This window comes from Cryptomeria japonica, chromosome 1 (assembly GCF_030272615.1).
Source record: "Cryptomeria japonica chromosome 1, Sugi_1.0, whole genome shotgun sequence".
In the NCBI taxonomy this organism is placed as follows: Eukaryota; Viridiplantae; Streptophyta; class Pinopsida; order Cupressales; family Cupressaceae; genus Cryptomeria; species Cryptomeria japonica.
Genome location: NC_081405.1, coordinates 129,919,942 through 129,932,877, shown reverse-complemented (window position 1 = coordinate 129,932,877; position 12,936 = coordinate 129,919,942). Strand labels below are relative to the sequence as shown.

The 12,936-nt window shown below is 36.0% G+C and overlaps 1 protein-coding gene across 1 annotated transcript; it reads left to right on the top strand.

Annotated features, from left to right (window-relative positions):
* The first annotated feature begins 4,479 nt into the window (after positions 1-4,479).
* On the top strand, positions 4,480-4,920 carry LOC131856752 (uncharacterized). The gene has a single exon (XM_059208668.1). It carries the CDS (start codon positions 4,480-4,482, stop codon positions 4,918-4,920), a length of 441 nt encoding a protein of 146 aa, XP_059064651.1.
* The last annotated feature ends 8,016 nt before the right edge of the window (positions 4,921-12,936 follow it).

Here is a 12,936-nt window from a genome sequence, read left to right as displayed (position 1 = left end):
CCACTACCTGACTGATGATTATAGGTACTAAACCGGTTTGGATTCCGGTTCCCAAAGGGTTCAGGAAAAACTCCTTGACTCCTTTGAGGATACCTTCTGATGTTGTGCATGACAGACCTGCATTCAAATGCTCTATGCCCAAACTTGTTGCATGCATAACAATTTCCATTGAATCTATTGGATCTAGGCTTATTTTTTAGAAAGTAAAAAAAAGTTATTGTAAGGCTTATTTCTACATACATTAGCAGTATGTCCTTCCTTGAGACAATTAAAGCAAACAGGTTTGAACATTTTCTTACCTTTATCCTTTGATGTCGGTTGCTTCTTTGATGCTACATCTTTTGCTCCAAAGGCCTCACCTTCCTCATATTCAGAGAAACCAAGTCCATTAGTATTCTTTACCGGTTTAGCTGATTCAAGCTTTTGCTCTAGCTTAACAGTGCTCTTATTGAATTTGGCAAGTATTTCCTTTGACTCGGTGAGTTCTTTGGAAATAGTAGCATTGGATTCCTTCAAAGTTGCATTCTCAAAAATAGCCATGTTTAGTTCACCTTGCATTTCCTCTTTTTCCACTTTACTCTCTTGGAGATGAGCGGTAAGTGCACTGATTTCTTTCTTTAGCTTGGAGATCTCATGATCTTTGTCTTTTACCAGATCTTCATCTTTTCTTCAGTTCTCAAGCTCTTGATACATCTTGAAAGTCAGTCCTTTAAGTTCCCTCCTTAGGTTAGCATTAGACTCATTCAGTTTTTCAACTTCTTCAACTAGGGCCTCCATGTCTGCTTCATCAGAGGAACTATTTTCAGTTAGCTCCATCATTTTCTCAGCATGCTCTCTCCTTTTTTTCCAGAGGGGCCTTATACTTGACTTTGAGTTCATCATAGGCTTTCTCAGTCTGAGTGAGTCGATGAGTAAGTTCCCTCACAATGTATTCCCCCATATCTCTTTCCAAGTGGTTAAACTTATAGAAAGGTTGGCTCTGATACCAATTGATGAATACTAAGAGGGGGGGTGAATTAGTATACCAAAGAATACTGAACTTAAACACTTAAATAGTTTAGCAGTAAACCGGTATAACAGTTTTACTAACGAACCGATTAACACAAATGCAAACCAGCCAACAAAAAAGTCATTCACCCACAGAAGCACAATCACAATAACACAAGAGATTTTGATGTGGAAACCCAAATGGGAAAAACCACGGTGAGATGAAACTCACAAGTAACTATTTGCAAAATAGTAACCAGACCAGTTAAGGTCATACAATGTTCTTCACTAGAACAGATCCTGTTAGGAATCTCAATCTCTATTAGGAGATAAGTCCGATTAAAGACTACCTTGTGAGAGGATTTCAGATCCATAGATGTGAACCACCTTGTTAGAGGATTTACAAAGGCTTTTCTAGGCCTACCTGATTAGGGGTTTCAGACTTGTCGAAGATGTGAGTAATCAACAAGTGAATGATCTAGCAAATAGCACATTTTGCCTGGTTAGATCCATGATAGCTCATTGCTAATGCATTTCAGCATTACTTCAGTCTTCAGTAAGTCCACACTCTGTTACAACACATAGACTCGATCTTCTCTTCTAAGATTGCACATACAAAAACTCATCAACCACCAAAAAACCCTAACCAACTCTCTTATCTAAAACCCTAGACATGATGTCCTTAAAAAGGAATTTGATTTCATGTCGGTCCAATAGGATTACATTGCAAGTTCATAGGTTCATTGTATCTAGACACATTTGGTAACACGACACAAAATCACCATCAAAGTGTCGGTGTATGGTAACTCATCACAAAAATATCGATTGGTAACTCATCACAGAGTAATACTGGTTCAAACAACTTTACTGATTACCGGTTGGTAACTCATCACAGAGTAATACTGGTTCAAACATTAAACCGATTACCGGTTGTCGAAAATGAAGACTGGAAAAATGATAATTGTTGCTTTATTTTCTTCACTCCGTTTGAGATCCTCGAACCGCTTGAGATTGGTAAACACTTTCTGCAAAACACCGATAGCCTAAAGACTATAATACATAATACCGGTTTGGAACAAATACCGGTTGAGCATAACTCATACATAAAAAGTGATCTCAAAGCAAGTGTTTGTCCATCAATGACAATCACAACATAAACATCAAAATGCCAACAGAAGGCCTGAGTAAAAATGATGTAGGATAATGAAAATGGTAGATGACGCGTTATCCTACCAGTCCACAAGAAGGAAGGATTCGGTGTTTCATGATGCATATAACAGCATGTTATGCGATATGTAGAACATGCTAGTATGCAACCCATTAGACAAAATAATCCATGTGGTTGATTGACCAAGTTTGACCAAGTGATTTGGACACCGAAAATGAAGACAAGTGGCTTCCAAGTGGTCAAACGATGAATCATTTATGTTAAAGTTAGTGACTACAGAGGTAGTGTATTTAAAGGAGGTTGTTGTCGATCCAATCAGATCAAGAAGATGGAGAACACATTAATGGTGATCTGGTTGCAGACTGGTGGGTGACTCGAGGTGATCTACAAAGAAAATATTAGATCCTACATGAAAATAGAGATTACTAATTTTAGTAATCTAAGTACAGAGAATGTTCAGAAGATAGGAAGAATGCATTTAATAAGTGTGGTAAATTTGAAAAAGAAAATCAAATCTTCTCTTGTCATGATTCCTCAAATGGCAAAAAGGAATTCTTTAAAAAAATTATTTTGGAGGGAAAATACTATGCATACAGTGATGATCGAATGAAGAGATGATTAAGGAGATCTGACAGTGGTAGTTGAGGTTGCTAAGTTGGCAGGCATATCAGATTGTGCGCCAGATTTCTTGGAAGCTCAAGAAGATTATCTTAAGAGCTGGAACTAGTTGTTTGTGAAACTCCCATTTTTTTGGAGGGAAAATATTTGGAGTACATAGTGGACCAAAAAGAAAGATAAGTGGATGTGAGAGGTCATGAAAAAATGATATAGAGTGGGAGGCATGTAGAAAAAAGAAACTATGCAAAAACAGAGGTCGAAGAGAAGAAGTTTCCACAAGTGCACATAACATGAAGTTGAGGCAGTCAATAACATTGCATAAAATTTAAGCAAAGAGAAGGAAAAGAGGAGAAAAAGAGATTTCAAGTTGAGGTCAGTGATTAAAGAGAAGAGTGCAGAGGAAAGTTGCATAGAACAAAGTAAGGTGAATAGAAAAGAGAGTGTACCAGTTGAGTTGAGGAGTGTGCAACAGAATAATAGTGAAGTAATTTTCAAAGCAAATAGAGTGAGATAAAGAGTAGCAGAGACCAGAGATCTGAGAGTGCAAAGTCAAGGCAAAGAGACAAAGAAGGAAGATTGATCATAGCATAATCAAAAGGAAGACTGAAAGCAGAGAGAAAAGAACAAGAGAAGTGATAAACATATAACAGAGAGATGAGATTGAGGTCCAAGATCATAGAGGAGAAAAGAGTCAAGCCAATCTCATGAGTAGAAGATAATTAGTGTGGTACAATACATCAATTGTAACTAGTTGCTTAATTTATTTTTGAATATTTTTTCATTGCAAATCTCTGAGTGTGTGCTCAGAGCAAGGGTAGGTGCTCCTTTGGGTTGGTGCCCATAAAGCTAGGGGTTGGTGCTCCTTTGGGTTGGTATCATTAAACTTCAGGGGTTGGTGCCCTAAACATTATAATCTATTTTATTCGTTAGCCTAGATTGGAGTAGTAGACTCCAGCAACATTTATCATCGAGGCTTTTCCCACCACGAGTTTTCCTCATATATTCTTGTGTTATGATTTTTCTCTATTTGTGTATGTAAATGTGTTTCATGCCTCTGGCCATAGTATCTTGAAATTTGTAATTATAGCTTAGACCATTTAGTTACCACCAATTCACCCCCCTCTTAGTGGTCCATTGTGTTCCTTCAATTGCTATCAAAGCCCTAGGTTCCTGGTTATATAATTTTTCTCTAGCTTGGGTAGATACTGGTTTGTGAACACAATGGTTAAATTTGAGTCAATCCCTACACCTATGTTTGATGGCACCAACTATGTCCCTTGGATCTTAGGAATGGAAATATATTTGTCTACTTTAAGTTATAATGTTTGGATATTAGTTAAGAATGTTTACAATGTCCCTTCTACTCCTCCTACTAACCTTGATGTAAAAGGGAATATGAGTGCAATGTTGAAGCCAAGAAGGCTATTCTCGGTGGCTTGCCTGATAGAGTGTCTTCCAAGGTCAAGAAATGTAAGTATGCAAAGAACGTATGGGACAAATTGAAGAAAATATATGGAGAAGAGCCCAATATCGTTGGATCAGATTGTGAAAGGAAGAATAATAAAGAAGCAGGAGAAGGTACATATGATAAGACAAGATCAGAATGTATCTACAGTGAAGACAAAAAGGAATCCCAACTACTCATGGCATAGGAGACCCAAAATGAGAAGAAAACATCAGAGTGTGAAAGTGATACTCAATTCATAATGCAAGATGTATTTGGAAGTGATGGTGAAGGTGTAGAGGAAGTTGAAGCTGAGGTAGATCTTGAAGGTGAACTTGTAAGTGCACTTGAGGAACTCGAAAAGATAAGGAAAGAATACAAAAATAGTAAGAATGTTGCTGCACAGGAACAAGACATATTCAACAAATATATTCAAGAGTCTGAGAAAATTATTGCCAATCTAAAAGCACAAGTGGATGATGCTAAAATAATTAATGAAGTAATAAAATCGGATTTTGATGCCAAGAAGAGTAGGTGTAAGGAGTTAGAATCAGAAGTGGAGACAAAACAAAAGGAGTGTCAGAAGCTAGAAGATGAAATGGAAAAACTCACAAAAGAGCTTGAGAAGTGCCAAGATGATCTCAAGCTAAGAATGAAGTATGAGGGCAGCACAAATGAATTAAACAATATGTTGAATAAGTAGAAGAAGAAAAATAGATTTGACTAGTTTAGGTTGTGAGATTGGTCATTGTTCTGCAAGTGTTGAGACACTTGAGAGAGATAAATTTTGTATCCTAAATTCAGGATGGTAATGGGAAAACTTTCACAGTTGTTGCTACAAGGAAGAATGAAGATGGCTTCTTCAGAGATAAGGACACAAGAAGAAAGTTTAGGAGACCTCTTGGTGGAAGAAGAACATAATATGTTGTTGCTCATGTAAGACTAAACAAGTTTGGAAATAGAAGGGATCGGATGAAAGGAATACAACAAATAGATAGCCCAAGGTCAACCACAAAAGAAGAGGAAATGGAGTAAACATGCATGTAAGATCTCCATACTTGTGGCAAAATAAATTTATAAGTTACAATCCCTCCTTCTCTAGTTAATGTTATTCATGTAAAGGTTATGGCCATAGAGCAAGTGAATGTAGAAAAGGATCTAGGAGATGTCAAATTAAATTCTCTAGAAGCAAAAATATAACGTCTCATAGATGTAATGCATATGGACATAGAATTTCAGAATGTAGGTTCATGCATATGCCTTCTCCTAGTTATGTAAGCAAGAATTTTATTGCTACTCCAAGAAATGTAAATGTTGTATGTCATAACTGTAACAAAGTTGGTCACAGAAGTCATGAGTGTAGGAGAAAATCATTACAGTTATATGGTAGCCCCCATACTCTTTCAACAAGATAATAAGATATAACAACCATAGTCAATATGGAAGAGTTGGTAGAACATATTAGAGATAGAGACATGCATTGAACAAAATCAGAAGTGCTCCTAGAAGGTCAAGAAATTATTTTGTTCCATCAACTGGTCACAATTGCATGGTTTGGATAATGAGAACAAATCAAATTGATAGAAGGCCCTCTAATCGTTTGTTTAGGAAGAGAACATAGTTTGCTACAACTGCAACAATTTTGGCCACACTACAAAATATTGTAGATAAAGGGTGGTCAAGCAAAGAAACATGATGAATGTTGCTTTAGAAGTTGCAAATGAGAGACAGAGGGAGATTAAGCAAATCTGGAGGAGAAAGTGCAGCCAAGGAGGTGAGAAAGGAAAACATGGATTCATGAGAAAGCATTGTACATTCCATGCACAAGTGATATCTCCTAAAGCTTATGATAGTTCTAATACTTAATGTAAGTACATATGCCAATAGATAACAAGATGAGAGGGGGGGGGGGGGGGGGGGGGGGGTGAATCATACAAACTTAAACTTCCATAAAAACAATAGTTTCAACCTCGGTAACTTATACTTCAACAATATAACCAAAATTGCCAAACATGCAAACTTATAAACATATAATCATCATAACACTCATAACTCTAGATTTAATGTGGAAACCCAAATAAGGAAAAACCACTATGGGATTTCAGACTCGCTAAGAAATATACTCTTCTAGAGTATGCTCGGTTAAAAGCAAATCCTATTAAAGATTACAAACACATTGCTAGATGTGACCCGGTTAAGGTATTTCCCTCAGATCTATTAGGATCTTCACTTTGTTAGAAGTGACCTTGTCAAAGGATTTCAAACACTCATTTAGAATGTTACCTTGCTAGAGGGTTTACATATAATACTGTTAAGTCCACTCGGTTAAGAGATTTTCTGTCACTTACAAAATAACAATAATACAAATCTATCTGCAACTTCACATCTAAAATGCTAAAGCAGATTCTTATTTGCTCAAAACAATCTAGTCATAGGACTTATCTTGTCCCTCTACTGGGCTTTCTATTCTGTTATTCAAATAGTTCTTCAAGCTTCTGTGCTCGGTAATCACTATGTAGCATCCCTGTGTATACACTTTCCCGCATACATTGTTTATTAACAATTCCTTATTTATAAACAATTGCTAACCACTTAATCTCCTTGATCACATTTCCCATGATCAATCTTAGCCATCAGATCTTCAAACTTGACCAGGTTCAATGCATCTTTCGATCTAAAAATGTTTTACCTTACCTCGGGACTTGCAGTCCTTTCTGGAACTTGCACAAGGTTATTGCGGTTCAATCTGCGATGTAGATCTTCCTACCGATTTTCCTTTGCCATAGATCCTTAACAAACTTCATGCACGGTATTCCAATCATTTACACATCTCTAGCTAATCATTGTCCTTAATTAAATAATGCTTTTATCCATCCCATGCGCACTGTCATAACTCGGTTGCAACTTAGTAAATACTAAACTTTACTCGATAGACATTTCGCCTTCATTAACCGATATCGATAACCTTAAGGTTTACCGACTAGGTTCTTTGCTCGGTGACATAGTATAGTATAAACCTTACAATCAACAACATATGTAGAATATCAAAACAATCTAAACATCATGATCTCATCATTGTCTAACTCGGTAATAGTTGCCCATTGAATAACTTGTTCCTCCCTTTATTCATCACATACTTTATGTGTCTTTTACTGGCATCTTAATTCTCTTCTAATCAATCTTCTCAAGATATGGCAACATCATACTAAATTAGATAATCAATCTCTTGACATCAATGACAAAATAATGTTATAAAGATGGTTATCATCCTTCTTCAGTTATATCAATAATCTTCAACAACCTTCTCAATATTCTTACTGAATATCAACAATCTCCTGATATTGAAATGCAAACAATCTTTCTTACTGTAATGCCAACAATCTCCCCCTTTGGCATTGATGGCAAAACCAACAATTAAATGGTAGTACCAACAAGATATTCAAATTGATTCGGATTCAGATTGATGTTAGATTTCTCATGTTATCCTTGATCTGTTAAAATCTTCTGAAGTCTTCTTGCTTTTCATTAGGCTTCTGAGTTGTTGACTTGCATTTAGTCTTCTATGTTTTTCAATCTACTCCCCTTGTCATTAGTCTTCTGTTATTTCCATCATTCAGGGCTTTTAGCCTTTCAACCATTTAGTCTTCTCCCCCTTTGACAACAATGCCAAAAATTAAAAAGAACTAAATCATGATTTCTTCCTCTGTGAAGTGATTTTCCTTGCTATGTAACATCTCAGTCTCGATCAGAGTAACTGGTTCTATTCACTTTTTCTTGCACAACTTTAGGTGACCTCCTAAAGTGCGTAAATCAACATCAATCCACACATAACATTTTGTAGATTCATCGAATTGATGCTTTCACCGAACTCGGTCAGTGAGTAGAAGATAGGGGTAGGACCCCTAACTTGCTTCTGAGATACTCAAAAGTGTCCCTTGGCAATGGCTTTGTGAAGATATCTGCTAATTGCTCCTTTGAACTGATATATTCCAGCACAACTTTCTTCTCTTGAACTTCTTCTCTAAGATAGTGATACTTTATAGATATATGCTTTGTCTTAGAGTGCATCACTGGATTCATTGAAATGTTAATGGCACTAGTATTATCACATAATATAGTTACTGGCTTGGTAGCTTTCTCATTTATACCTTCCAACAGTTGTTTGATCCATGCTATATTGGTACAATTCAATGCTGCAGCAATGTATTTAGCTTCTGTTGTTGACTGTGAGATACATCCTTGTTTCTTGCTAAGCCAACTCACTAGTCTTTCTCCTAAAAAGAAAGCTCCAACACTTGTGCTTTTCCTGTCATCAATGTTGCATGCCCAATCAGCATCAATATAAACTTTTAAATCAAAATTATTCTTCTTTTCATATACTCAGCCATAATCTTCAGTGCCTCTCAGATATCTGAAAATTCTCTTGATTGTTGTCATATGTGTCTCCTTGGGATCTGCAGAGAATCTTGCTACAATACCTACTGCATATGCTATATCTGGTCTACTATGCACAACATATTGCAATTTTCCAATCATAGATTGGTAAAGTGTCTCATCAACAGATGCAGATTCATCATTCTTTGATAATTTATAGTTAGTAGTCATAGGAGTACTTACTGGTTTAGAATCCTCCATTCCAAAATCTTGCTTGGATTGAGTAATGAAAATCTCATCTTTCATTTGCAATATCTGTAAACCTATAAAATACTTTATCTCACCGATTAGTGACATCTCAAATTCTTTGCACATTTCATTTCCAAAGTTCTTGCATAAGGAGTCATTTCCACAAAATATGATATCATCAACAAATATGGCTGAGATCAGTATTCCATTGTCCTCATCTTTCTTCATGTACATATTTTTGTTTTCACTTGTTCTTATAAAACCAATCTTGATTAAGTAAGAGTGCAGTCTTTCATACCGTGCTCTAGGTGCTTGTTTCAAGCCATATAAAGCTTTGTTCAGTTTGCATACCCGATCTTTACTCTTGTCTTCAACAAATCCTTCAGGTTGTTCAATGTAAACTTCTTCTTCTAGTATACCATTCAAAAATGTAGATTTAACATCCATTTGATATACCTTGAAATTTTTGAAAGTAGCATACACCAACAATGTTCTTACTCCTTCAAGTCTAGCCACAGGTGCAAAAGTCTCACCATAATCTATTCCTTCTTCTTGAGCATAACCTTTGCAAATTAGTCTTTCTTTGTTGCGAATGACTTCACCTTTCTCATTTAGCTTGTTTCTGAAAATCCACTTAGTACCGATTACATTTTTGTCTTTTGGTCTTGGGATCAGTTTCCATGTGTCATTCTTCTTGATTTGATCAACCTCTTCTGTCATAGCATTTACCCAATCTTCACTGTTAAATGCCTCTTTCACTATTCTCAGTTCAAATTCAGATATCAAACATGTGCTCTGTCTCAGTTTGTTCCTTGTCATCACTGGATCATCCTTATCTCCTATAATTTGACTTGATGCATGATGTCTTCTGACATATTTGGCAAATATAGGCTCGGTAGGTTATGTATGATCTTCTTCATCACTCGGTAAGTGGACATTATCTTCATTTTCTTCAGTAGCTTTCTCGGTAGGACTTCTCAATTGAACATAAATGAATTCTTCATAATCTTCTGGTTCTTTGGAATTTCCTTCATCATTTCTTTCTGCAAATTCATCAATTTTCACATTTGCACTTTCTACTATTTTGTTAGATGATTTGATCAGACATTTAAATGCTTTACTTCTAGAAGAATAACCAAGAAATGTTCCTTCTTCACTTTTCTGATCAAACTCTCCATTTCTGTCATCTTTGTGAACATAGCATCTACTTCCAAAGATTTTAAAGTAACTTACATTAGGTTTATTGTCATACCAGATCTCACATGGTGTCTTCATAGTTCCTTTCTTCAATTGAACTCGGTTCAGGGTATAGACTACAGTGCTGATTGCTTCTCTCCAAAATGTTTGAGGTGCCCTCTTTTCTATCATCAGGGTTCTTGCACAATCCACAATTGATCTGTTTCCTCTCTCGGCTATCCCATTTTGCTGAGGTGTTCTCGATGCAGAGACTTGCCTCTTTATACCATGATCATTGCAGTATAAGTTAAATTCATCAGAAGTGAATTCTCCTCCTCTATCAGATCTAAGGCATTTCAGTTGTCTTCCTATTTCATTTTCAACTCTTGCCTTGTACCATTTAAACATTTGAAAAGCTTCTGATTTTTCTTTTAAAAACATGACTGACATCATCCTTGAGTAATCATCCACAAATAATATGAAATATTTATCACCATAATAACTTTGAACTTTCATAGGACCACAAAGATCAGTATGAACTAGATCTAAAATTCCTTTTGAAGTGTAGGACTTACTTGTAAAGCTTTCTCTTGTCATCTTACCCATCTGGCATCCTCGGCATATAGCATTCTCAGGTTTTTCAAGACTCGGTAGACCTCTTACTCCATGCTTCTTACTTATTTTGATCAGATTATCAAAATTTACATGACAAAACCTTTTATACCATAACCAGGTATCATCTATCTTGGCATAAAGACACTTGTTCCAAGTTGAGTCAAGATGAAATGTATTACCTTTTTTTTGTGTCTCGGTAGCAGCTAACTTTCCATGCTTGTCATGAACTTTGACAATTCCTTTCTGAAATTCTATTCGGTATCCTGTATTGTTTAGCTGTGCTACACTCAACAAATTGTATTTTAATCCTTCAACCCAGTATACATCATCACATTTAGCATTGTCAAGAAGTGTTATGGATCCTTTACCTTTCACTGGACATGGTGCATCATTACCAAATCTTACATAGCCTCCATCATATTCTTCTAGTTTAACAAACTTGTGTTTATCACCTATCATATGATGTGAGCATCTACTATCTATAATCCAAGAATCATTATTATTTATGTGAGATATTAGAGCTTTTTCTTCATACCTTTCTTCATCAGATCCATCCTTAATAGCCACATAAACAACTTCCTCAATATCAGTTTCAACAGATTCATCATCGTTGGATTCCTCATCAGCTATTAGACATGTCTTTCTATATCTCCTTCTGAAGTCTCGATGTCCTCTGTATTGGTTGTCTTTCTACCTGTTATCTCGGTATTCTCTCTTTTCACTAGATTCTTTGTCAGGGCAGTTAGAAGCCATATGTCCTATCTTATCACAATTGAAACATTTTAAAGGTAGCTTCCCTTTATACTTACCTTTTCCTCTCGGTAACCTTCTGGCTAACAATGCTTCAAACTCTTCTTGCTTCTTGATTTCCTCATACAGTTTGTGCACTTCTTCCATGTTCTTGTGAAATCTTTCACTTGCTCCACTATGATCTCTTTTAGAGTACTTACTCATTCTATCATTGTAATCATTAGATTCACCAATATGAAAAGAACTGAATGCAGATTCAACTTTATTTACCGAAGACCCACTGTTATCAAAATTACTTAACTCAAATGCATGTAGCTTACCAATAGTAGCATCTAAAGAAACTGGTATGTTAGGTACAGACCTCAATTCATTGATTGCAGAGACTCGAATAGCATAGGCTGGTAGAAGGGTTCTCAACAACTTACTTGTTATATCCTTTTCTTCAATAGTTCCACCTGCTCCTTTAATTTGATTGACAATCTCCTTTAGTCTTGTATCGTATTGGGTTATGTTCTCACCTTCATTCATCCTCATGGATTCAATTTGTCCTCTTAGACTATCTACTTTTTCTCTTCGAACATGTTCATCACCTCCATACACATATATGAGCTTAGTCCATATTGCTTTTGCATCGTTACAGCCTTGTAGATCATTAAACTCTAAGTCGGTCAATGTTGATGTTATTTCAATCATAGCTTGAATATGTTCTTGCTTTGCCTTAATCTCTTCCAAGGTCATAGGGTTGGTGCTTGATGCAATGTAATCATTCTCCAGATAATATGTTGCATATTCTCCAATTCCTGATAAATGCAGCTTCATCCTTTTCTACCATGTGGAGAAACTTTACTTGTTCAGCTTCGGTGCATCCCTTTTATACATCTTCAGATCTTTGCCTCAAGTACCTTTAAACTTTTTCTTCCGGAGTCCAAAGCTCTAATACCAATTGATAGTTCTGATACTTAATGTAAGTATAGATGCCAATAGCTAACAAGATGAGAGGGGGGGGGTGAATCATACAAACTTAAACTTCCATAAAAACAATAGATTCAACCTCGGTAACTTATACTTCAACAATATAACCAAAACTGCCAAACATGCAAACTTATAAACATATAATCATCATAACACTCATAACTCTAGATTTAATGTGGAAACCCAAATAGGGAAAAATCACTATGGGATTTTGGACCCACTAAGAAATATACTCTTCTAGAGTATGCTCGGTTAAAAGAAAATCCTGTTAAAGATTACAAACACATTGCTAGATGTGACCCAGTTAAGGGATTTCCCTCTGATCTGTTAGGATCTTCACTTTGTTAGAAGTGACCTTTTCAAAGGATTTCAAACACTCATTTAGAATGTTACCTTGCTAGAGGGTTTACATATAAGACTGTTAAGTCCACTCAATTAAGATATTTTCTGTCACTTACAAAATAATAGTAATACAAATCTATCTGCAACTTCACATCTAAAATGCTAAAGCGGATTCTTATTTGCTCAAAACAATCTAGTCATAGGACTTATCTTGTCCCTCTGTTGGGCTTTCTACTCTATT

Coding starts and splice junctions, on each gene's coding strand:
- LOC131856752 (XM_059208668.1), top strand. CDS start 4,480: ATGCAAGATGTATTTGGAAGTGATGGTGAAGGTGTAGAGGAAGTTGAA.